General features: G+C 39.8%; 1 protein-coding gene across 1 annotated transcript in view; it reads right to left on the bottom strand.

Annotated features, from left to right (window-relative positions):
- The window catches only part of LOC308120568 (VPS10 domain-containing receptor SorCS1-like), a 53752-nt gene that overhangs the window by 10339 nt on the left and 16152 nt on the right, over positions 1-27261 (bottom strand). The window contains exons 2-22 of the mRNA XM_080481239.1: positions 24290-24357; positions 23160-23259; positions 22776-22934; positions 21474-21547; positions 15644-15708; positions 15021-15139; positions 14588-14677; positions 12580-12759; positions 9627-9773; positions 7946-8048; positions 7630-7706; positions 6891-6982; positions 6622-6729; positions 6289-6406; positions 5989-6122; positions 4948-5061; positions 3527-3698; positions 3067-3253; positions 2330-2463; positions 2130-2253; positions 382-494 (exon numbers count right to left, since the gene is read on the bottom strand). Of these exons, the coding sequence (XP_080337365.1) occupies positions 382-494; positions 2130-2253; positions 2330-2463; positions 3067-3253; positions 3527-3698; positions 4948-5061; positions 5989-6122; positions 6289-6406; positions 6622-6729; positions 6891-6982; positions 7630-7706; positions 7946-8048; positions 9627-9773; positions 12580-12759; positions 14588-14677; positions 15021-15139; positions 15644-15708; positions 21474-21547; positions 22776-22934; positions 23160-23259; positions 24290-24357 (2478 nt within the window). The remainder of the gene's footprint in view (positions 1-381; positions 495-2129; positions 2254-2329; positions 2464-3066; positions 3254-3526; positions 3699-4947; positions 5062-5988; positions 6123-6288; positions 6407-6621; positions 6730-6890; positions 6983-7629; positions 7707-7945; positions 8049-9626; positions 9774-12579; positions 12760-14587; positions 14678-15020; positions 15140-15643; positions 15709-21473; positions 21548-22775; positions 22935-23159; positions 23260-24289; positions 24358-27261) is intronic.

The following is a 27261-nucleotide window of genomic DNA, read 5'->3' as shown; positions in this document are numbered from 1 at the left end:
CTTGAGGATTTGATGTTTTCTCACTAGTATTTAGCACTTTAAAAGAGCAAATGGCAACAGACATAGCCTTGCTCTCACTGCCCTTTTAACTGTTTTGACATGTTCAGTGGGAAGTCTGTACCGTTAATAATGATTTCAGGGGATGTTGGTGTCAGCATGAAGAGGTTAACAGCTAATTACATGGCAAGTGTTGGTTAAAGATGCCGCAAGAAGCAGAGTGAAACCCTCGATGGGGCCACATGCGTACATTACAGATGCGGGAAAAAGCAAGACGGGAAATGTTATTTCCTCCAGCCAGACTAGAATTTTTGTATCTGCTGCTAAAGGCAATATCTAAATGACACTTTGTAAAGTGCGGATGCATACAGCTGCAGACTTTACCTGAACCATGCAGCGCTTCACGACTCTGCCGATGTCCTCCCTCCACTCAGACACCCCCGGGTTCAGATCGTCCAAATTAGAAGAAAAGGATAAAACATGTGACCGGAAATAATCTGAAAGCCAAGCAGAGATGCCCTGTTTATCTTCAAGAGACAAGAATGTCAGTGTACAACAATGCACCTCATGTCCTTTACACGACCTTTACCCTGACCGTGAGGCCATCTGCACTGAGTCAATGTGGGATTTCCATCAGAAAAACCTGGCAAGCTGAAGTTCTCGTCGAGAAGTTGAGACGTATTCCTGTGTGAAAGTTCACCTCCTCCCGCACTTTCTGCCTCTGACCTTCAAACTTCATCCTTAAAATTAGTTTTATGATTTATTTGCTAGCATCATTGCCTACTACTAAATCCTCAACTTTGTTTATCAGGGACAACAAGACGAGACAGTTAGAGTTCCCATGATAAAACGTATTGATCATGCACCACTGACAGAAAGAAAATGAACTGCTGCTCACTGGAGACCTGCTATACTTCCTCATCAGCCTCAGAGAGCAGCCGCAGGATTCCACAAAGTGACATTTTTTATTCCAATCTGATTTTTGGGAACATTCGTAAAGAGCATATAAAAAGGAGCAACCGAAATATGAATGTTGATCTCCCGCCCTGGCGTCTCTATGTATGAGAACAGTTTCCAGTTTTATGATCCCCACATGGATTGATTATGCCCGGTTGTGTAGTCCTGTTATGAGAGACGAGACATCTTTTTGTTGCCTTTTGGTTGAAGATTGAATTAGTCATCTCAGCGATATGAAGGACTGAGGTATGTACTGGTTGTACTCGCAGCAGAAGGTGTTTGTGTGCAGGTTCAATTCCAAGAAGGTTGGAACAAGTTATTGAATAGAAATGGCAAAGATTCCCCACTATAATCAATCAATATTGTATTCTTTACAAGAGAACACAGGCAACATATCAAGTGTTCACAATAGGACAATATCGCTGAAGGTACAGGATACAGAATTTTTATTTACAAGTTTTGATAATAAGTTCCTTAAAGGACTCGAATGCCATTGTGTCTTTCTATTGATGTGTATGTGTTGTACAAACTGGTGAAACTATGATAGAAATGTAAGAGTTTAGCTCAAGACAACACTACTGCTTCCTAAAGCACAGAAGTGGCATTATTTAGACTTAAAATATTTAGATTGTATTGGCAGTGTTGGTTAAAGATGCTGTCACATGACTGGATATTTAAAAAAAAACAACTAAGTCTCAGAAACACAATTAAAAGTTTCCAAAGAAACGATCAGATGACCCCTGACCCAACTATTTCAACATGTGATGCCAGGTGATATGGTAGAACGTGTTACTTTAAACATCTGGAGGTTGTGTTTATATTTGCCTAAAATATTTTTTGCATCTTATTTGGAAAAGGTAACTAACTTTATAGACAAAAAAGTTTGAATTACTCTCGGTCGCATTGTAAGTTCATATCTACCGGCCATTTTCCAAACTTTTGACAACATGACTTCAGTTATGTTTCATATAAAAAAAACCTTCAATGTTTTCTAAAAAAATCATTTAATCTAATGTCATTTTTGATCAGAATTAAAGCAGTCCCATATTAAAAGCCAGTAAAAATTAGTGTGGAGGTCATTGTAATTAGGATGTTTATTTGTTTACACAAATTGAATACCTATTTTTTTAGCAGATTGTTTGGCAGCAGTGTGGAAATAAAGCAATAACATGTACCATAAACTGCCATCTTCATCTGGTCCTGATGGACGGTGTTTCCAACCGAAGCCTGCACTGTGACGGAGTGGCTTCCTTCCTTGGCGAAGGTGAAGGACATCGTTCCATCGAGAGTCACGACGGGCTGAAATCCAGAGGAACAGGATTATTTCAAACCACCCACTGTTTGCACTGTGCAGGATGTGTCGAGGAAAAGTTACCTCTGTTTTGTTATCAAACCACCAGTAATATGCCACCGTTCCCACATTACTGGGACGCAGGATTGTTGTGAGGTTCACCGCTTTGTTCTTGACAACCACAGATGGAGCTGAGAGCTGCACCTGCTCAAGTTGACCTTTGAGGGAAAACATAAAATACAAAAATCACACCTTTTGTGAAAATGTTGGGGCGAGAAATCGCTTCGAATTTCAGCAAAACCCACAGAGTTAATGATATTTGGCCTCAAGTTTGACTGCGTGGAGGCCAATGATTGACTGTGTGGAAGCTGATTGCGCTTGTCTGCGGATGTTTTGATGCTTTTTGCACCCTGGGAAATGTCACCATTACAATCTATTATAATGAGATGAATTCGAGCTGACCACCGATGCTCTTCTCTGTCAATGAGCAGACAACAAACAGCTGTCTTTTTCAACCCACGCAGACTGAATGGCCTCTCAAAGTTTTGGATGGAGATTCAGAATGGAGACTTGCATTAATGAGCCAATTTGAAGCGGCGGAAAGTCATGAGCCTGTTTGCTCGAGTGTTTGGTATCTGATTCTTTCCTCCGAAAGGCTCGCAAGTTGACCGATGTTGACCTTTTTAAGGACTGTTGGATCTTGTGGTCTGGAGTGTAGCGCCTATAAAATATCAACCAGCCTAAACAACTGCTGCAACATGGTAAACACCAATGAAATCTGACAAATATTTCCAGTTGTTTTTTTTTTGTTTTTTACTCACAGGAGACGTGTAGGTAGAGCGCGACCCTATCGAAGCCCAGACTGTTGCTCGCTGTGGCAGAAACTTGGTAGATGCCGACTTTATCGTACATGTGCTTGACCCCGCCGTCGATGGAGCTGATGTTACCATAAGATATGGCCGTCCCGTCACCAAAGTCCACCGTTATGCTTGTCATGGAGCCAAGACCCTTCACACAGAAAACGGAAAACGCTGTCACTCACGGCGTAGCCCTCGTGTGTCCTCGCTGACACACAACCACTGCATTTTCCTTAACATCTACACAGCGAGGTCATGTTGTGAACCACGTCACTGCAAAATTATTTGACACGCTGGCGCAATTCGGCCTCTGTGCCACAATCCTGACGGCGCCTCCCGACACAGCGCGCTGAATAAATAGCGCAAGGCCCGAAAGCGTCACATGAGGTGCAGTTCAGTGTCTCTGTTTATGTGAAGTCAGCACCTCTTCCAGAAAGACCAAGAAGGTGACGTTCCTCCCGAGAGTTGCGACCAGCGTTCCCTCGCTGGTGAAGAGCTGGAGGCCCCTGGGAGCCTGAGTGGGGCATTTCTGTCGCCTGGGGCTGTACTTCAACAGAGTTCCCGCCGTGCAGTTGTTAGACGAAGCCTTACGATATCTGGAATTCATTGCAGAAAAGACATAAATGAGTGGAAAAGCAGACACATACATTACGACACACCGCGCACAAGGGAGGCCGGCGATAAGAGATATGCTACAGCGGTTCTCAAATATTGTTATCTGTGGTTTCTTCAGCTCTGTCAGATTCGCTCATTAATGACTGCAACCTGCTGTCAAATAAAAGAATTTGACGTGGCCATTATTGCACTTTGTCGAGCTGCGCCAGTCACAGTCTTCATTATTATATTGATCGGTAGCAATAAATAAACATACGATTAGCTTAACGCCAATAACCATGCTTGACTTCTGATTTAATTTGAAAAACTTGATTCGAATGGATTAATAAGACTTTAACCTAATGTTGGATTATGTTTCCAATGTGTTGATGCCGGTTGATGTTTAAAGTGGGAATCAGAGTCTAATCAGAATCAGACAGAGGACCAAAATTTTACATTAGAATAAAAAATAAGAATGACAGTTAAGATAGGATTGGAGACCCAAATCACAATTAGAATCAGATTCAAAATTACAATAAGAATCTCAATAAGTGTTTTGAATCCTGGTTGATAGTAACTGTGAGGCGATATCATCAGGGCTGCACAGAAAGAGTTAAACAGCATGTCACATGTACATTTGCAGTTCTCGCTGGCAGTGCTTCAAAACAAAAACAGTTTGTTGAGGTTGTTGGTTTCAGTTAATAAATTTTTAGATTATTTTATTTGCATTTTTTTGCTTTTGCGATTGTGATTTCTGACCTGTTGCAACCAGGAAATAGATGACGTAGAAATACAATCAAAGGCAGTACGGCTCCATTCGATCAGCCAAATAGGTTGACTTACAGAAAATAAATGTCCAGTGGATGGAAACAGAATCTTCCGCAGTACACTTCTACAATATGTATAGTATGAATATTGATAATGCGATGATGAAAGTTTTGCGATATGTTGTGGCATGATAACATGAGAAACAACTTCTTTCACACCCTTGCAGAGATCACACTGGCAGAAAAAGCAACCTTGGGTTTTCTTTTTTGTTTAGTTTTTTTTGCCATGCTTCACAAAACAAAAAAGCTGATTTGTCGGTTCAGAAACGAATGACAATTTCTTTGGAGTAAATGTGCTTCACTCACAATAATACTGACGGCAATAATGAACACGAAAGTATTTCTGTCTTGACTTTGTCTATTAAAATACATGTGTCCAATGCATTCCTTTCCCTCCCGAGGATAGGAAAGGAATCAGGCGTACCCAGTGGTGTTCAGGAAGCTGTCCCCGGCGATGCAGTCTCGGGATGTAGCTGACGGAACAAACCAGAAAGCTGGAGTGCAGCTCCCATCAAGCTGCCGCTCAAACCCATAGTCACTGTTTCAGTCGGAAAAAAAGACACAGCGGGGAGTGATCAGGATTAGTTATCATTCATTCAAAATCGCAAATGGAGATACGCATCTCCAGTCGAACACGCGTCTACTACGGAGTGTTCCCACATCAGAGTATTGATGTCTTAAGTATTGGATTTCAGAAGCACAAAAGACATTGTGTGTTTACACAAGCTATTATTATACCTCGGCAAAGTCAGTTGGAGCTGTCAGATTTCTTTTTATCGCGATCAGCGAGAGAAAATGTCAAGAGCCAAGAAGTCTTCAAGTACTAAAGTAGTGTTAAGCTTGTATTTCAGTAGTCAGGGCCATTCAATCAGCGCCGGCGAGATAAGAGAAGATAAAAGCGCGTCTGAGACAGAGGGATGTGAAGGTATTAAAGTGACACTTGTTAAACATATTAGAGGAGCCTGTACAAGAGTGTGAAAAGACAATTAGTGTTCATATTCTAAATCTGTAGACAAGTAAATAAAGCGGGATGTTGTTTGCTTTCACAGATTTAATTGTCAGGATCCAGCTTGAACACTTTCTGCTGTAATCAGTCAGCGACGATGTGACGTGACCATAAGCTCAAGACACTTTCCTGTGTTGTTGATGTCACTGATTTCAGTTTTGGCTCATTAAAAAATTCAATTCACACACGACCATAACCACTAAGAAAGGAAAACATTCAAAATCCTGAAATATCTATAACAACCTTTAAATTATTTTTAAACCAAGTGGCATCTTAACTCCGCAAATACAACCCAGAAATAAGAAGAATAATAAGTTGTGAATCATAAAATATACCATCATGAAATAGTTGTTCTGCCGTAGGTTTGCTTCAAAGACTCTGCCTCTGGAGATTGATAAAGTGTTGTGCATTGGATTTAATGAAGTGAAAGTGGGTGTAGCTGCAGAGAAGGGAACTCACCACTCAAAATCTGCCTCTGTGCACGGGCAGGAATCTGACATGTGGGAAATATACTGATCTCTGGCCTTGACACATCGAGTGTTTGCTTTCAGTTTTTGAAAGATTCTCCTCATTCCCATGATGCACACTTCTCCCTGTGATGAATAATGCATCATAAATATTTCTGCAGCTCTGTTTCTCTTCTTCTTCTTTTTTTTTACTTTTTATTGTATTGCTAAATCAAAGGAATTCTCTTGAGCTTAATCAGCGACCAAATTTTTGGCAGTCATCAACAGTCAAGTAACGCAAAATCTGCTTCACCTCATCATGTAACTGCCACGTCAGATAGTCTTCAGATGTGCACCGGTGTTGAAAGATGGATCGAAAGTCGATCTTGACGAGCTGCCACTCGGATCGATGGCTGAAGTGACCGAATATTCTGCATAGGCCAGAAAGAAAAGAAAACGAAAAAAGTGAACATCTTATAACCATGAGGAAGAAATTAATTTCCTACATCTTGGGCTCATGGAAACCACTTTATTTTTATATACACTCAAGTTAGTTTTCATCAAGATATTGAACCGTATAATTATCCAGCGCAGCCAGTAACGGCTGGAAAACATGTAATCTGTGCATGGTTCCTTCATATCTTACGTCACGATGAGGGTGTCCTCTCCAGGCTCCCCAAGCACCCCATCAACAAAGAGCGGAGAGGAGGTGAAGCTATATTTGTCCCAGTTTCTGCCCTCATCAAAACTCAGCCTGAGGGAGAGAACAATGGTTGGATCACAGACAGACCAGCCACAAATAGAGCTGAACTCGGTAAGAAAAAGCCTCGGCAGGAAAGCAATCTCGCTCCCTGTTTTGAAGGTTGAATGCGGCCTCTACGTATAAAGATGTGGTGCATCCTTGGAGAGCCTCACCAAATGTGTCTAATTGGCAGAGGTGTGTGTCGGATGGCCACCAGAGATCCTCCTTGATTCAGAAAAAACACACTGTACTCTTCCTGAAAAACCTGCGGAAAGAATCAGCTTCACTTTATCAAACCACTGAAAAACAACAAAAAAAATCAAGTCTACACAAAGCAAAATGCCACTGCCAACAAAAGGATTATACATGCTCAGTCTTACACAATAAACAAACCCAAAACCACAATTGCTCTTCACAGATTCTCAGAAATGTGAATAAAGGAAAGCATCAGTCCAGTTTTACTCTTTTAGTGATTGTTTTTTTTAGGAGTGTTAAGCCAATAGCAGAAATCTGCATGTTCTTTTTGTATTATTATTTTTATTTTATTTTTTTAAAGATCAGGGAGGCACACGACTGGCTGTCAAACTCCCTTCTACATTTCATTGGAAATGGGACTACACCACCAACAACTGAAAAGCGAGAAATGAAATTTGGAGCTCAAACCTCAGACTCCTTTTTTTCTCTCTATCTCTCTCTGTTTCTGTTTTCAGATGAAGCTTGGCTGAAGTCATATTTTTATTTTCTTACTTCAGTCCTGTATTGCATTGACTGGAGGTCCCAGGCAAACTCATTCCCTATTTGGTTGAAAGGATTTGAAGAATGAAGGATGACTCTGGTAACGCTTCTGCTGCAGTGGTGTGAGCAGTGTGCCGGCGCCTCCGTCACAAAGTGAACACAGTTTGCATACTGTACCTCTCTCCAGGTGTTTCCAGCATCCGACGTGATGAAGACACTGATATTGGTCGAGGTGAGCTCAGGTCCAACCACACCTGACAACAAAAATGACGGGGCGTAAATTCAGCGCAGCAGTTTTCATGTGAAACGTAAGAGAAAAGATAGAACTCATTCCACGCTGTTAATTGTTGTTAGACGAGAAAGACGGCGGTCTGAAGAGACCAGATCAGACTGCGAGTGCAGAGGGGATATGATCAAAGAACCGCGACGGGTCCAGGAGTAAACAACACCGCGGCTGTTCAAAATTGAAGTGCAAATCAAATAATCTCCTCACCTGATGCTATTATAATTCCTGGAGCCGAGTCTTTGCTGATGATGTTACCCGAGGTGTAAGGACTCTCTGACACATGCAGGTGGAGGTGCAGCGAACAGTACGGCTGTGAAAACACAAAGGGGATTAATCTGCCGAAGTCAAAACATGAGAATAAAACCTCTGATATCAATCAGACTCCGGTGAAAGTGTACACCAACATGATACCTGCACTCATTAACCGGTGCGGAAAGTTTCCGATCATTCCTCATGAAACTGTTCTGGCAGGCTGAGTTTCACTCATTAGTCAATGGAAATAAAATTGGCAACTATTCAGATGTGCAATAAACTCATCATTTGTCTATCACATCCGACAGTAAACTGAATATTACTAAGCGTTGGACTGTTGAAATCGAAATAATAGCAAAAAGAGAAAATAGAAACTACAATTGGTTGCAGCCTTAGTGCAGCTGCATCAAATTAATCAACTCTAAGTTACACTGGAAGCTCAACATGTTCCCTTTTTTTTTACACATTCAATACAACACAATGTGTTGGGTTTTTTTCTTTTTTAATTAATAAGGTTGGCTTTATTACAGCTTTTTAAATTAATCTGTAGGAGTGTTAAAGAGCTCCAGCTCCATATTTAAAACAGCAGGAAGGACCTGCGGTGGAAATGGCATCTTCTCAGTGTATCTGCGGGAGATTAAAAGGCAGTTGGGATGATGGGATACGTATATGGGACTTTTTTTCTGACTCGTAAAATAGATGAAGTGCCCATATATATTTCATTTATGGCTACTAATCTCCTCCATATAGGATTGTTGTCTGGGTCTGCCACTTTTGTTTGTGCTCATAATTACTTGCAGAAGGTCTTTCAGGAATGTGTTTTTTTTTTTTATTTTATTTATTTGTTCTAAAAGGCGATACGAAGCTCCCAGCTGTTGATTACCAGTGATATAACTGACTATATCACAATAGCACAAATGTACTCTACTTCAACGCAATAAATACGATACAGATTGTAATCTATCCACGGTGTGGTTTGCAGCCGAGATATTTGGATCTTCTATTCAATCTCACAGTTATTAAAGTTACATCACAAGGAGACCAGGGTAAGCAGATCAAGGGAATACAATTCAAAATCCAAGAAGAGTATGGCTGACAAGTGTCATTATTAGATCTGAATCAACAGTTTTGTCGTGAGCGAAGTAGAAGAGTTGGTTCTCGTCAGACTCTGAAGAATTTCACTGCATCACTGGAGGCTTGCGACTTTAGGAGTTTCTGCTTTAAAAGTGGATGGAACTTATTTCATGATTTTAGTATTCAAATTTTAATAAAGTCATTTCTATACACAGATTTTTGTAGAATCTAAAAATGTGTTTTAGATCTAAATTATTCCTCTTTCGTTATGATTTCCAAATGACAAACCAAACATCTTGGTGTCATAATTACGATATATAAACGTAGCATTAACGATCAGTACCAATAACTCAGGAAATGAGTGAGATGTTGCTAAACTGGAGAGAAAATAATCTCATGTATTATGAAGGTCAGTGCAGCTGCAGATATTTTCGGATCTATTGAGCGACTTCACATATTTAGGCGCAGTGTCTGACCACAGTGTGTTTCAGCGCCGTCTTTTTGAGCTCATATGATGGAAATCCAAATACCCAGATCCATCTCTCGTCAGTGGCCCACTTACTTGTTCACAATAGACCTTGTTTCCCTGGAGATCGGATGATGGAGCCTGAAGAAGACGCCAGTCTCTCCCCTTGTTGTATGTGATATAAGTTTTCACTTGGTTCTCCACAACTTTATTTGACAGGAACACCCCTTTAATCCCGGCAACCTGCGAACATGAGAGAGGGAGAGCGGCGGGGGGAAAAATAACAAAAAAGAGAGAGGGAGAGAGAGAGAGAGGGGGGGGAGAGAGAGAGAGAGAGAGAGAGAGAGAGAGAGAGAGAGAGAGAGAGAGAGAGAGAGAGAGAGAGAGAGAGAGAGAGAGAGACGGGGAAGAAAATAACCGTAAATTATTCAAACTTAAGTAAAGCTGAAGGCCTAGTTCGGAAAAGGAAGAGATGTCTGAAAGAGATAGTTTTTTTGACATGGAGCACTATTTTGGACCATCTGTAGGACTCTGCAGGATGAAAACAACATATGGCACAGCCCTGAGATATTCCTTCTTTGTATTTTATGTGCATGGAGATACAGAATCTTGCATGCAGCTTATCGTTTGTTTGGTTTTTTTTCCTTCCATTTCAACGAATCTTTGTCAAAGGAGGCGGAGGCGACAGTTTCTTTCACCGGTCACTGCAGATGAAGGCTTTTGGGGTTAAATCGTGTGTGGAGGTCGGTGTAACCACTGCAGACAGTTGGTAACACTGTGATGCTTTTACTGCTGGCTGGAGATGACAATAATTGAGAGTGATGCGTGCATGTGCAATCACTGCAAACCTCAAAGATAAGCCTGCGCACATGAGGACACATGTTCGGGGCACAAGTTAAAGCTGCTATTTTGCCTGCCCGGGGACTATGAGCTTTTCCTTTTCTTTTTTGTTTCTCTCTCTCTCTTTTTTTTTTTTTTCTTAATGTGTGCTTGGATGGAGCGTTATCCAAACACTGAACCAGCCAAATGCTTTTCTGCGCACCAATAATGTCACATGAAACAGAAGATAATAAAAGCAGCCATAAAGTGGATGTGAAAGAGACACTCAGATGCGGCGGAATGAATACAATGTACCAACATCTGTTCCATTATGGTGAGGACATCCAAGACATCTGAATACAGGGTGAGCTTAAAAAAAAAAAACAAGAGAGCGAGAGAAGAAAATCAAGAGTAACTCAGAGGAAAGTTTTGAGCTGTCTGTTGGTACTTTACTTGTCAGAGTCTCTTTTATTGTTAAAGAAAGCTCACAAACCAGGAATTTAAATTTGCATGGCGCTCTGAGATAAACTTGGTGAATGGGGGCTCTTTGTTTGCACGCACTCCCTCCACGTTACCTTCAGTGTCCTCGAATAGAGGGAGGACATGCAGACAAAACAAGGTGAAAGTGCTGGTTAACAAGTGAAATAAGCAAATTAACTGCTAAAGCTGCGAGTGATTTTAATTCCGCTTCACAGCTGAAAGTAAGCCTTGTTTTATTTACTGGTAAAGTGATCATTTTATTTATTTAACTAATATAGAAAAATGCCCAAACCACAAATGGACCTCGACTAAAACTGTTGCCTGGAGCTGTTTTCCAATTAAATGTTAGAATAAACAATTAACTAGCGAGGAGAGAATAGTGGAATAAATCTATCTTGATAATCACACAGCGAAAACACCAGAAAGAAAAATGATACCTTCGCTTCACTTCAGTGAGGCAGTAAAGCTAATTCAAGAGTTTTGATTACTGGTCTGATAAAGTCAGGCATCACCTTGACCTACAGGATACTACTTGTTCTTCATAATTCTAATCCTCCAAAAATTCAGAGTCACTCTAATAAAATGAAAATGAGATGAAAAACAAATTACTCTCTCGAGTATGAATGTACCATTCCCACATTATATAATACGTTGAAAAGAATCATAGTGACTAAAATCACAAATATTTCAGCTTCTAGATTAGTGACACATATCATGAGATTTCTGTGAAAAGTGGATTCCATCCTATTGAGTATCATTTTCCCACTACATAATGTATTATTTACACACAGTGACTTAAAAGCACTGGGCATATGTTTGAAATCTTGCACTGTGTTTACATGTACAATGCTTTTCTTAAGCGCAGTCTATAGTTTATTTATGATATTTTCAAGTTAAATTCATCAAAACCGACTGAAAGGAAAGCTGCTTTGCAAGAGAAAGTGAGCAAACACACCAGCAGCAGCCCCTGTTTTACATAACATTACAAGTAAACCATGTGCAGTGTAAGCATTTCAGCAATGCACACTTGTTATTACACGTATGAGATGTTTATATCAAATATAATCAGTATATGAGGATATCACTCCAGAAAAACACATGATGTGCAGTAGGATATTAATTAAGATCATTTTGCAGAAGAGAAGCTGTGTGTGAATATCCATTGGTCTGATTGCAAATAATCTTGAACATTGAACTTTAAAGTGCATCTTTTCTTCATCTATTGTGTTGAACTTGCTCAACATAATTATTGCTTTTATGAATGCGTTGAATGGATTAATTTAGCTTTTATTGCTTTACGTGTTTAAGCACTCTCTCCTCACAGCAAGAAGATCCCTGGTTCCAGTTTGGATTGGGCCTAGGGGTCTGTTTTTGTGCATGCATAGATTTTCTCACACAGTCCGGAAACATGCATTTGAGGGTAATTGGTGACAATAAATTACTTTCTGCCCGTTTTACTAAGATCACATCAACATTCCATATCTGGCTTTTCAGTATTACTGCGTCTGTTTTTGATATTTTTGATGTTACAAATATTTGACACGCTGGCGAATCGTGTCTGCAGGCCATTGTGATGGCCGGTAAATGTGCGTGAAGCTCATTTCTCAATTTCCCAGAGATCATAAATGGTCTCCGAGTTATGGTAATGAGGAGTACGCGTGTCAAATCCTGTCAGCGGGGATATCATAGGAGTTGAAGGGTTAAGTAGGAAGAAGACATGCAACCGGATGAAAGCGGCGTTCATACCCACCTCGTAGAGGTCTATCATGATGTTGCCCTCTGGACCTCCGCTGCTCATGACATCGGCTTGTATCAGCGTGAAGAAGAGCCCCCTGGACTCGGACATGTACAGGTTGTAGGAGTCGTTCTGGTTCCAGTCCTGGATCGCTGCCACCACCTGGTTATCGTCTGTGCTGATAATCTGCAAGTCCTTTATATAGACAATTCATGAGTGGATACGTCCGTTTGGATTCCACCGTTACCCTGACAACACGATTTTGAGAGCTCATGTAAACGACCAAAACAAAGAAGTGTGAATCCTCAGAGTGGTGTGCACGTGGAATCAACACAGAAAAGCGCTATTTGTCACTTCTTGACAACCTGCAGTCAGGATCTGCAGCAATTAGACCTCAGGCATTTCATGCCATGCACTAAAAAGGAACACAGGCACTATTTGATTGTGCTAAAATCCATGACCAGAGTGAAGCGCAGTGGGCGATATGTGTCCTTCTCGGGGAACTTTTCACTGCGTTGCACGGCTGGATGGACGGAGAGACAGATTTATCAGAGCAGCGCTGTGGGCACTCACTTCCTCCTGTTGTTCCGACATGGCCTCTCAAAGCACGAGACCGCCCCGCTGTGCTTACAGTGAATGAAAATCATTGCAGATTTGTGCCAATGCAAATGGACTTTTCTGCCAGAAAAAGTTTGTTTGGAGTTGAGGGGAACACTTACTGTGCGACTCCAGAGTCATCTTTTTTTTTTTTTTTTTTTGTAAATAAATGTCTGCTCATGCCATTGAGAGGGCAACTGGAAAACTGTGAGTGGGTCTTAAATAAACAAACATCTCAGGATAAAATTATGCAGGACTGAGTCAGTTGTAAGGACAATAAAAATGGTTGAGAAAACAACTAAATGGATTACTCCAAAAAACAAAACTATGACTTGTACTCAGTGTGTAAAAAAAATCAACCCGCAGAATGTCTTGGTGACACCATAAAAACAGCTCACTGGGGAAAAAGGAGATAATTTCACTACTAATCAGCTCTCTAACTGCATGGTTGAGCTTTGATTGTGGTGAATTATCCCCATCAAAACACTACTAACCAACTGTCGCTCTACCTTGATGAGAGCTTGTGATACCAATTACCAAATGGCAACGTCATAAAAAGCATTACATGTCTGAAACAAGAAGTTCATCGGTGACGATGGTACGCATAATGACTGCGTGTCAGAGAAAATTGAGGCAAGATAAACATCTTTTCGTACTTTATGTTCATGACACCACAATGATAAGGTTTGAGTTGAATGGCAGAAACAAGACCGTCAAATGAATCTCTGTGGAACTCTGGAAAAAGACTGGTTTAGTTGTCTGTTCATATTAAAATGAAGCTTCCAGTAACTTAGCAGGTAAACATGGTGCACAAGATATAACTGTAATCACTGGTGGCATTGTGTGTGTCTCACCTTCCGATCAGAATTTCTATGACGCTATTCACTCCTTGTACAATAGGATCATAATGAGGTTTTCATAACATAAGAAGAAATATGTGCTACTGCTCATTATTCTTGTCTCAGCCAGATGTAACTGAGTCTTTTAAATGTTTTCTGATACACATTTTGTCGGTGTAATGGTTTTATACCTTGACTCTGTATTGAATCCAGGTTGTTGTACAAAAAATATATGTAATATAAGCATATGGAATAAAAACTAGACAAATCTGTTGCAAGTTGCATCAAATTGCTGTGGTGACACTTAAGATTGTTATCAATATTTTCATTATTATTATTAGAAGTAGTAGTAATAATGATGAGAATGCCTAAAATGATCCTTAATGGGCAAAGTGGAACATCAGGTTGACTGATGTCTTGGCCATATGGTGGTGTAGTATGGGAAGAAATAAATAGTGTTGGTACAGTGCAGAAGATCACTTCAACTGATCAATACTTTTTTGGAGGAAATAAAGTGTGTTATGGGGTTAATCGCACCTGTTTCTCTGCATGCGTTTCATCCCACCACACCCTCCCGGTGCTCTTACCTTTGGCAAAGTGTACTTGGGCAGCTTCATTGGGTAGAAAGCGTTTCTTTTATAGGACACATAATGGACGGACTGGCCACCGACTGGCACCTACGAAAGCCACACAGGGAGATTTACTGAGCATGTCACATCAGGTAAACATTTATAAACATTACCCGCACACAGTATAATCGCCGTTATCTTGTGTGAGACTAGTTAGATTGCCATCAAAAGTCAAGAGTTTGCTACTAATTAGGATGTTTTGCATTATGGCAAAGTGGAGTTGTCGTAATGCACAACACAGTGATTTCGATTTCACCCCATCCTTGCCCGGGATAATGGCCCCTTTTAGTTAATGAAAAACATGACTGTACATTAGGATGCGACTGGATGCATCGGTTTTACAGCTTTTAATTGTATTTTAATGAAGCTGGGCTTCGCAATAAAAACCCACCTGGATGAAAACGTATTCATCCTGAACCACGAGGGAATTAGGGATGATAAATCCGGGGAAAGGCTTGCCCTTGTTTCCATCAGAGCAGTTCTGAAGTTTACAAGTTATGTACTGTGACCCTGTGGGTAAGCAAGAAAAGACAGCTAAAAATACAACAAAGACAGAAACAAACAACCTTCTGGAGTCCACGATCAAGGTTCAGCAAAACGCTCATGGTTTTAAGTGAGCAAAATTTTGGAGGCCAAATCTTTAGTCCCACTAATAGATAAAGTAGAGAGAGCTGTCCCACTATGTTAGCATCAGCCAAATGAGGCGGTCTCCCCAGGGATAGGGCATTAACACACAAGGCCTTATGGATGTGCCCCCCCTCTCTCTGCGCCGTGGCCAAGAAAAGAGCCAAGTCACAGCCCCGGCCCTTGAAAAATGAATTAGCTTAATCGTGTGAGGAGTCTCCATGCAGCCTCCTCAGATGGGAGCGCAGACAGTAATCTCTCAGCGCTTTTAAGTTCAGGCTTAAGCGTCGCAGCTCATTTTACTAATCGGATGTAAAAATGTGTCCTCATTTGTAATTTTCACTATGGTGCGTTTCGGTAATGCCGAGGTAAGACGACGTCACGACTCACGTCCGTCGGAGACGTTGATCTCCAGGTGAATCATCCCCTGCTCTTTGTCCAAACCCAGCCTGGACCTGCAACATCATGATCAAGCTTCAGGACCAAGGCCATTTAATAGAACACTCATCTATCACACAAATCAATGCATGTGACTTATCAACTCACTTTGACATGTTTTCCAAACCAAAAGATCAGTGTGTCTCTTTGTTGCGGATTGATGTTTACATTTTTTACAACAAATTGTCCAAAAAGAAAAGGTTTAACTTCAGTATCAACTCATAATTACATTCGTCTTCTAACTTACACTATTACAACTAACAGAAATGATAAAATATTGACAGGATCCTCTCGCTTTAACTGTTTGACCTGCTTGTTCAATGAAAATTCAGTTGCTTGCCAAGACTAGGCAGGTTGATGAAAAATAGTACGGTCATAAGCTCTTAAATGTAATTAAAAAAATGTATAAATATGTCAGAATGCTGAGCGATTAAAGAGTTTACTCATTCAACATATCAGATATATTTCTTATAAAATAATACAACACATTTACATACATTTACAAACATATAGAGTAGATTTGCACTTCAAAATGTCGTTTCTGAAAAGTATATGACTGTAGGATTACATTTACAACTCAGGAGAGTCTTTACAGCCTTATTAATAATTGTGTCCATGGGGAAAAAAGTCAAATTAAATTAAAAAAAAAAATTCATTTGTTATGTGACAAAGCAGCATATTTGTTTTTCCGTTATCTCTTTAATTACCGAAAGTGAAGCCTCGCTTTTTATTTAGACAACAAGTCTGACGAGCCAGCTGGGAAGCACTGATTTAAATTATGACTTTGCGTATATCTAAACTAACCCTTCAAGTTATTCATTTGGAACATCAGGTGGAGGGAAGCTTCATCCTCGACACCGCTACTGTCTGAGAACGCACTTCAATAAAAAGAAGCCGTGCAAATACGTGAAATAAAAACCCTGTTAGAGCGAAACACTTTAGGAGCATGTTGGTCATTATCCCGTTCTCCACCATTTTAAATCAGTCTGTTTTAAATTACAGTTTCGTTAGTATGTTGGATCATCAGACGGCCATATGAAATAACTCGTTTTTACTGTTCTCATAGGGGCAGTAACCCAGCACCCTATGCTTTAAATACTGGCCTAAAAGACGTTTGGCCTACAGAAGCCGTTACATGCAAGGTGCACTTTGCCATTTCATTCACTTTCACCGGATATTCTTCATGGTAGCTGTTAAGTGCAGAGCGACAGGAGTGACCACTTGTTGTATTAATAGCAGCTGTTGTGACATAAGATGGGTTTCTTCTCATTTTCCATACTGTGTCTGAACTATAATATAAAAAGCTCCCATCCTGCTTCCCTCAGCACTCTGTAATTGCCTCACAGCTCCATCTCTTTTAATGGACTTTCTGTCAAATACTTCATCCAATTCTATCAGTGAACAGCAGCCCTCGCTCTTAAATAAACCCCTGCAGTGTTACACTATGTTCCCCCATAAGTAACACATGCCGCTACCTCTGCATATAGAGGGGAGCTCGGTTTTGTAAATCAACTTTGTCAATTTCTCTCTTTCTATTTTTTTATTTTTTTTTTTTTTCTATTTTCCGGAAGTGGAGCAGTGCAGGATGATATGAAAGTTCCTCCTTCAAGCTGAATCTCGCAAAAAAAATAGGTTGTGTTTTATAATTTAACACCAAAATACAGATATTTATGTCTTTAATTTGTCTTTTTTATTCAACCTGTAAATAATATCTAAACATGCAATTCTGACTGAAAGTCTGTAAACCACTGAACAGATACCCTGCGATAGAGAGGGGGAATCAGTATATTTGGGTGTTTATTTCTTGAGATACGCTACAGTGCAGCGCTCAGGGTGCTCAGAGCAAACTGTTTGAGATGTGTTGAGGGGACCATCTGTTGAGGTTTGGTACAAAACTAAATTATAAACACATTTTCTCAAGAAAAAAACCCAACTACAGTCTTATATGTGAGGCAGATTTCTTTTTCTATTCAAACAGCATTTTGGAAGTTAGCCGGAAAGCCTGGAATAATGCTCTCTCTTGAAAGAAGTGATATGGGTGACATAGGTGTGTTTTACAGCTTGCTGTAGAGAAGAATATACGCTACAGGTCTTTGTAAGCACTTATTTCTGAGGAGATCTTCTGGGAATGTGGAATCAAGAAGCTGTTTTCAAAGTGAAGCCTGCAAATCGTAACCCCTCTTAGTGTGGGCATGGCCGGAGTGAATGTGTTTTAACAGCATCGGGAGAAGGATCAATCGACCCATCGAGATTCTGTCCAGCAGCTGTATTAACAGCAAAAACAGATAAAAACCAAATGACTCGATCAAGTTGACCAAGCATCATCATAATGTGCACAGAATGGAAACATGGACATACCAAGGAGTGAGACTGAGTTGAAAATTCAGTAAACTTGCATTTTTACAGCAGGGATGTGCAGTAAGTGGCGATAGGGCTTCACTTATTATCGTAAAACCACAAAACAAATAATAGGAGAAATTATTAGGTCTATTCTGTCATGTGCTATACATTTAAATTATATAAGATTCCAACGAGTGGCATGAGTATCTTTTGTATTCTCATGATTTGTCACCAAGCTTGAAGACACCTTTTAGAAAAGTCCTCACTTTTCCTTCCATTAAAACCAATGCATTCTATGTGTGTCTGTAGAATATTTTGTCTTTCTGATCTGATATAAAATTGCTTTGATAAAAACTGTTAGTCAGTCAGTCAGTACCTCTGCCTCCCTCTAGGTGGCCATGCTGAGCACACATGGTTCACACTTGTTCTGCGATTTCTTTTCTTCTACACTTAAAGCAAATTCATTCCTTCATTGCTTTTCAGTTTGTCCAAAATCCGATGTTCACTCCATCAAAGATTTTATGGGGTTTTATTACATTTATTAATAACCTTATAGTGTATCCTATTAATCTTTAATTGTGTTTTCTACATAATTAAAAATACTTGTAAAACTAAAAATATTTGGGATCAATTCTAAACTATATTTCTAGGTGAAACGCACTTCTACACTTTTTATGAGTTTTATGAGGCTATAGGACACTATGGATGACCACATCAGGACTGTGATGGCACATTAAATAACACATGAAGGAGCAGGAGCAATGTTCTTTGCTCAAATATGTGCATTACTTAGGTGCAAAAATAGAATTCTGATATGAGATATGAACCACAATCAGTAACCAACGTACAAGCTGACCACTGAATCACAAATCTGGGCTCTTAAGTTAATAATATAATAATAACCGAAACACGTCAGCACGTTGCAAAACGCTAAATGTATGGCAGCGGACCACAATCCTTACAAATGGTCTCCAATTTACCCCACTCATATTTATTTATTAGGAAAATGAGGTTGGATTGCTTTCTCTGTAGAGTTATGTTGTACACAACTGTGTTGATATTTTGGGTGTTTTTTTAAGTCTAATAGTAACTAACCACATACACACCCACACAGTGAATCCTTAAAATCTCTGTGTAGGCTTGAGGATATGCAAATGTTTGTAGATAACTGCAAAAGAAAGAACCATTACCCCAAAGTTTACCTCCCAGAGAAAAAAAAAAAGCACATCAGCACGTTCTATATTGCTTCTCAACTTCCATGTGAAGAACGTGTCATACATCCTTTTTCCCTTTGAGGATAAAATATCAGCCTCATTAAACAAGATAGTAAACTGCATTTTTCATCGCTTTCTCTAAAATCCACTGAGTCATTTCCTGAATGTTTTTTTACTTACCGTCGCAGTGTTGCGACGTTGTACATCTAATGCTCGGCTTCGAAAACACGTGTTTCACTAAAGTCCTTGAATATTCTGGGGTTGTGTGTTTTTTTTCACAGCCAACAACTGTAAAACTATTATAAATTGAACGTTCACCCCTGCCACAAGCGCAGAAGCAGCTCCCATAAGCTCACAGCACTGAAACAGGCGGCAAGATCTCTGTCCCTTCCTCACCTCTCACACACCAGGTATCAACCAAAACAAATGCAAAGCTGAAGGCTTGTGATAAGATGTGATTTGATTTGTAACACGCTGCGGTATCCCAACACCGCGCCGGCAATTATTTTTATGAGGAGGCATTCAACGAATCAAATATTAATCAGTGTGTGTGAGCCAGACACTTAGTACATTATGTAAATAAAAAGAGAAAAGACAACATGCATTATTTATCCAAACTCGATCTGCATTCCTGAAAACATTGTTTTAAATGGGATGGGCGAGTTTCACTCCTTCATTTGTCTTTGCTGGAATCAAACTGAAACTTTGTGTTTCCTAAAAGTTGGTGCAGTGACCAGCAGTGGACTTGTCAAAACTAGTCAAGCAGACATTAAAAACCTAATAAAAGAATATATGTCTCAACAAAACTCTGAGTACTTCCATAATATTTACTATATATCAGCATAATTATTCAGAATTATTCACCAAATCACCTATAGCTGTGAAAAAAGGTTTTAATTGCATCCGGCATTTTATTCGACGTGTCCCAGACTCATAATTTGATCCATCGCATCACGTGGCTGTTCAAGTATGAATATTCAACAATTCTCTCCTTTTTACGTTATAGGCTATAAAACAGCCATTTACTAAAGTGCAGGATTTTGGAATGGACCTTTAATGATGATCAAGTTAGTAAGCCAAGTTAGGATCTTTATTCATAGATGTTATTCATGTGATCTGCATATAAAACAAGTCTGCACCTAAAATCGACACATGGCTCAACATGATCAGCTGGGACGCCTCATATGTTTTACCTTGATAGAAATGCAGACAGTTGTGTAAAAAAAAAAGTATATATTCTGAAACACTTAGAGTTTTAACTTCATTGTCATAGATTGCCTTTTTAAAAGACTTGTTAACCTTTTCCTGGCTGTGGTGGTGATGTTAGTATAATTGTGTACACATACAAGTGCACTATAAGTATTTTTGGGAAAATCCTGACTTTTCTGTTTTCATATTTAATTGATAAAATAAGTCAAATTGATATTTGAGTTTTTTAACAACGTGTACATCCAACAGTCTGCCACTGGTCGGCTGTATATCAGTAAATAAGTTTGTATAAGAGTGTATTTAATGTATGTTTTCTCTATCGCTGGTGTTTTACTGCTTGTTGACCCACAATTTGGCCGTTAGGCATAATAAAGTTCCCATGGTGCAGTTGTGTATTTGTCAGTGTCGAATCCGCAGCTTAAACATTAATAATCCTGAAGCGTCATGATTCAACTTGTATCAGAAAATAAAGTTACAGGATGTCTGGGCATTGAAAGAATACTGACGTAACTCAAAAACTGTTCTACGTCTGCATCTTCAGAATGGATAATTGTTACTATCAGATGATTTGATTCTTTCACTTTAGCTCTGATTGATCAGCTGTAGACGTTGAAACGACGATGAACCACTTTTAAGAAACTAAACAGCAGAAATCCCAGACATTTTGAGTTAATATGTAGGAAGCAAAAGTAAAAAGTCAAGAAAAACACAAATATATGAAAATTCTAAGTAAATACAGTGAATAAAGTACAAATACCAAATGTAGTCTCATTGCATTTTCTGAAAGTTCTCCTCAGAGTCTTAATGTTGGACTGGTAAATGGGTTCAAATCAGATTTAATTTCTTTTCTAACTTTGCTGTAAATGAGTTTCCGCCCGATCCTTTTCCCATATGTGGAACAGTTCTGAGAGGAAAATGTACACAGTTTAATGAACATATTTAGTCTGCATGTCACAACATGTGAACCGATTTCCACACGGAAACTTTAAACACTTTGTAAACACTTTGGTTGGTCTCACCAGTAGAATCTGTTGGGGATGACGTTGTCGTGCACAAGCTGCCATTTCCTCCCGAACTCGACAGAGACGTAGAGCTGGGAAATGGGAACACATAAATCGATAGATATGGGATGTAGAACAGAATACAGAAAGATTTTTATTTTTTCCAAATTTATGTCCAACTGTATTAACAAGAAGCGGTCAAATTTGTGTACTTTGTGGCATCAATACTACTGAGTGCGTACTTTTTGTGAGAATATTTCTGCTATGAGCATAATCCATCAGTTCCCGTACAAACACAGAGAAACTGTGAAGCCAAATAAAGAGAAGCCCATTCACGTTATTTGTCCTGAAACCTTGAATAACAAGCCCCCCCCCCCAAAAAAAAGAAGAAAAAATAACGGGAAAAACTGGCCTTTGTGTAAAAATCAAAGAGCCTTCTTCGTGCACTAACTCATTTAGCTGTCATTGTAATTTCTCTCTATAAAGCCATTTTACTCGTGTTCGAGCACAGCGCCTGTCATCTCGCCTTAATGATCGAGCGCAAAGCTTCTAAAGCCCTCGGCTTGACGAGGATAAGCAACATCATTTTGACTCATCTAAGAACTTGCAACTTATAACGGACATGACGGCCAATCAATAAATGCAAAATGGAACCGGGCGCAGATTCATTTAACTCGGGCGGCGGTAAGAGGAAAAAATGAAATTTGGCTTTATAAAGATGTACAGGAAGACCTGAAGGCAGGCTTCTCCAGAGCATCTTTATTTTGACCCATTGATGGCTCTCAAGCAGGCTTTCACCCCACCCCCACCCCCACCCCCACCCCGCACACCCCCTGCTCCATTTATCTCACTTCTCAGACCTTGACTGTTTTTCTCGAAGAAAATCAAGTCTTCCAATAGCGGCTTGCAGAAGCCAGGTTTGATGTCTGCGATGTTGAGCAAAACAGACAGCAGGGTTCTCGCACGGTGTAATAAAGGCTCTGTGTTTGTGTGTTTGTGTATGTGTGTGTGTGTGTGTTTGTGTGTGTCTGTGTGCGAAATGTGGATTGTCTGGGCGTGTCTTCCTTGTTAACTCCCCCCCTGTGCCGTGTAGGACACATCCATTCAAAGCCGTCTATAGCTTGACTCTAAGACTTTTTTTTCGGGGGCTCCGGTCATCAGCTTTTATCTTTGCAGAATTGGACAAAGAGGTTGTGAAGACCGTGTCCGGAAACTATTCAAATGCACGCTTTGGACAATGACAGCAAACTCTATATTGCAGTGTTGGGTCACAGGATAACTGAAGCATTTTACGTTTTTATTCCAGCTATTTCGCGTTACCTTTTGGTCATGGCTGTAGGCCAGGATCCAGTCCTCCTGCTCGGGGTGAAAAAGCAGGCTGAGGATATCAAAGGCTAAGCTGTGTTTCTGATAGGACGCCCCCTCGTCAAGGCTAATGAGCAGGCTGCTCTCCACCTCCGGGTCGGTCAGTAGCATGATCTGAGGCGAGACGTGAACAAACAGACAGAGGAATCAGCAGCCCACCTTGACAGCATCCATGCTGCAGGGCTTAAGTGTGCGCCGCTTGGAACAGACACACAATGCAGGCCCGTGCAGGGCTGCAAGGTGGGAGAAATTATAATAACTCTGCCATACTGAGATGATAAATGTCAGATTTATGCAACACATCCAGGATTTCCCATGAACCCTATGTTGAAAACTCACCTTCATTTTATTGTTGGGGCTCACGTACAGGTAGCTCAGAATGGTTTTTGTCCCAACTTCCTCATTAAGTTTTTCATACGTGGTCCCATAATCAGTTGACCTAAAATTCAATTATAGGATAAATGACACAGGTTTTTAGTGGAGAGTAAAGGAGAGCAAAGCTACACCTACTAGTTAAAATGCTGATGGTATCATTAAGCATATCAGGCAAGCAGAAAATTGCAACAGCAGAAGTCATGAAGTAATTTGCTAGATGAATGGAGATTTTTTTAATTATCGAAATAAACAAGAATATCCTGTGTGATATGCATGGCCACAACATTAGATATTATCATACTGACACTCACCAGACTAATGTTTTCATATTATAGAAATCAAATAGGAGCCTAGAGGACATTTTCACCTACACGCTGGATGATGACAAGTCTTCAAAACTTTATTTTTTTTTAAAAACATGCACACTCCAAAATATGGATTTTATTTCATTCTTTGTTCTTTGCTTGGATGTCTTTTTTTGTTCCTAAAATACTGGTCTCCGTTGCTTGGCGACATTAAAAAAAAAAATGCATTGAATAAAAAACAGAGTGGCTTTTACACACACTTTTCAGAGTGTGTGTAAAAAGCATGTGAGAACTATGCTGCCAGTTATGTATTTTTTTTCATTCTTGTGTGTGCATGACATTGGCTCCATTATGTCAATTTGTGAAGTCTTACAGACGTCAGTATACCAAAAAATGATAATGAATTGCAGAAATTTAACAAATCTAACACCATTACTTCAGCAGATATCCTCTTCTTTAGTAGTAACTGTACAAAAACTAGTATATTAAAAATATATAATGATGGGAGCTTTCTGTTCTCTACAAATCAGTATTACACTTGTGATGAAGGTCACAATATCAAAAAATAAATAAAATAATTTAATAAAAAGCATGGCCTTTGCACCAATATCAGGTTTTTATTCTGCTGCAAAAAAGGAAATGGGAAATGTCAAGTTGGTGACTCAATGTGAATAGTTTTTTTTACAGATTCTTCAAAAACAGCATTGCAGAGTGTCATTAATTAATTATAATGCTTTGAAGAGCAACAACAGCTTGTTCTGTTGTATCTTTTATAGGGCTCAGGCTTACCTCCATAAGGAACTCTCCGTAACTCTTCCTGAGTTGAAGTCGTAGTATTTTGTCAACATGAGAATCACCTGCAACACAGATCAAACAGATTACCGGCTTTCAGGCGGCGCAACATCAGATGCGAACAGCGGCAATAAAGTGTCACGTAGCAAAGCCGCTCATGTACACGTCTATTAAGCTCCCTGACAGACAGTGCTTTATTAAACCCGATGCAAAAGTGTGAAGACACATCACCTCGCTGGCCTATTTGTAGAGAGAAGCCATGTGCATATTCTCTGGGGATAATCCGATATGTGGCGTGATGGCTTCTGAGACCCGGTGGACTACCAGCAAACGCTGTGACTAAATGAATAAATAAGTCAACGCCGTAATTTATTCGAGGCACACAAAGGCAGGCCTCATAAATATCTCGGACATCTTTTTTGGTAGAAGACCATAAAATGTGACAAAGTCATATGTGGTTTACAGTTCACAGGCCGTCACTTGCATGAAAAGCTGTAGATTACAAGATGTCATGTAAATTACTATCAATATATAGCTCGCGGCGGACGTTTCAATCTGCCTCTTTTCCACAGAAATACGTGACTCTAAATCAAAATCGGCTTGTTTGTGTTTTGCATGTCATTTCTCACGCATGAAGGGCTGTTTACAAGCTTTTAGCCAGTAATTTCTTTAAACCTTTAATGGCTAAATAGCATAAGGAAATGTGAGTATATATACTTTAGATTAAATTAATGCAATTAAACAGAAAGTCATTCACACAAAGGTGTTTATCGCATATTTGTTTGTCACCCTTTTCAGGAATTAATTGCCCCAGAAATGTCCTGTCTGCACCGTGCAATCATAAAATCTGCAGATCATATCGCTCTCTGGGGACGACTCTCTCTGTGCATCTTTCTCTGCCTTTCATAGCTGCCTTCTAATTATAAAGTGTTATGGGTGTTTGGGGTAGCATTCCTGATGATGAGTAAAAACTGCATCATGTAAACAAGAAATTTTGACTCCACCATCAAATCCAATCTCACAGAAGTCTCTTTCTAGGCTTGACTCAAAAAATAAAAAGTCCATCTTTCTCACCTTTGATGAAAATTGGCCCCCTGTTAAAGATAATTGCTCGAGTGAAACAGAACTGACAAAATTAAAGAGTTAAATAAACAAAAGAAAAGACACTGCCAGCCAGCCGCACCTGACTGTGGATGAAAGAAGACTAGAATCTGGACAGACAATCATACGTCACACTGCTGGTCGGTTTATCAGTTTATAGTCACTAAATAACCAGAAAAGCATGTTTATGGACTGCAGGAGGAAACCAACGTAACCTGAGAAAAGTCAAAAAAAAAAAAAAGATATCAAGCCTGGACAAGAACTGTGTCCATGTCCAAACTAACCAGCAGGGACAATATAGTGCTTTCACAGGAGACATGGCTCACACGTGTTGAATGTGTGCAAAAGCCTTATTCAGATGGGCTGCTGCCTCCCAAGAAGGGCCTGACAAACGTCTGAAAACAAGGAAAGTAAACACATAAAGACCTAAACTAGGAATCAAACCGGGAATCGTCTCGCTGTGAGCCGACACCAAATATACAGCAGTCAACCTCATCAAGTCATTATTTCTTTGCAGGAAAGCAGCATCACATATTAATTCTAATGTCCTGTTGTGTTTGTTGGTGCATTCAGAGATTTCTGTAGCCGTGCGAGATGCAAACATTTTTTCTTTGTTGTAGGGTGGTTGGAACAACAAGCACTGTTTAAATCCGTTGTTCAGCCCGTAAATCATGGTCAGAAAAAAAAGTGCTATTCCAGAGAAAAAGGCAGCATCCACCCACAGGTAGACAAAAACAACAACTTTTACTAAGTTTTTCATTATAAACAAGCAAATATTTGTATAGAGATCATTATTTTTTATGTAATTCTACAAATCAATGCAGTGACTAATGGAACTGCTTGGCTTCATACCCTGTCCATTGCCTCTCTTATACTTTGTGAATATTAAATATGGCCACACATCCTCTTGCTGTTAATAATGTGCTCATATCCTCCGTGTAGAGAGGCTGACTAAGAAAAATCTGACTTTGCTTCTACCCTGTGCTGAATGCATGAAATGCTCTTTATGAGAGCTACTCCAGACATTATTCGCACAGCTTGTTATAACTTTGGTACCAAGTGTCCAGAAAGGGCTGCAAAGATTTATGGTCTCCTAGTAATATGGCCTTTACACCTTCCAAAAGTCATACCCTCATGGACACTGTCATACACAATAAAACAACCAGCAGCAGTCTGAAAATTAGGAAAAATTACACCCACTCACATCCCCGCACCCCCGCTTCTGTATTGCAATTAACGTTATGCGTTTACTTGGAAAGACGCCAGAGCTTACAGTGAGATGTACTGTAATGTGTGTCCACCTTATTGCGAGCCAGGAACGTTTCCTGTGTTCTTAGCGATATTGAAAGCGGAAGGTGAAGCTTTATGGCTGCAGTTAACACACCAATACAGCGATTCAATATTCCCTTTGTAGATATTCCTATGTCAAACAGGTGTTTGAAGCTCAGCGTGTCACAGGTACCATTAAATTGCTATTTCAAATCACTGCGTGACGGCTCCTCCATTAATGATCACATTATGGACCGGACCACGGAAACGCTATATTTAAATAATCATGGCATATGTTTTAGCACTTCTCTCCCTTTGAGTTACCAAAAATAAATAAATAAATGGTCACATTTGGTGTCAGCTACCAAGCAGTACGTCGCACACGAGACTGCAGAAGCACCAGGGCATTTCCAAAACGGGATAACTTGACATCCAAGAGCAAGCAAATTGATTTTTTTCAACTCTAATCCTTTGTAAATCTTAAACCTTGGAAGTAAATGGACTGGGATGAATTCGATCATTATGTAAGAATGAATAGGGGTTTAATGCTGACTTAAAAAGCTTAGGGTGAAGAGATTACTGGTGTGAAAGGAAGGTTG

The sequence above is a fragment of the Lipophrys pholis genome, assembly GCF_963383615.2.
Source record: "Lipophrys pholis genome assembly, chromosome: 15".
NCBI lineage: Eukaryota > Metazoa > Chordata > Actinopteri > Blenniiformes > Blenniidae > Lipophrys > Lipophrys pholis.
Note: the sequence above shows the minus strand (reverse complement) of the source record. Positions and strands in the feature narration are given on the sequence as shown.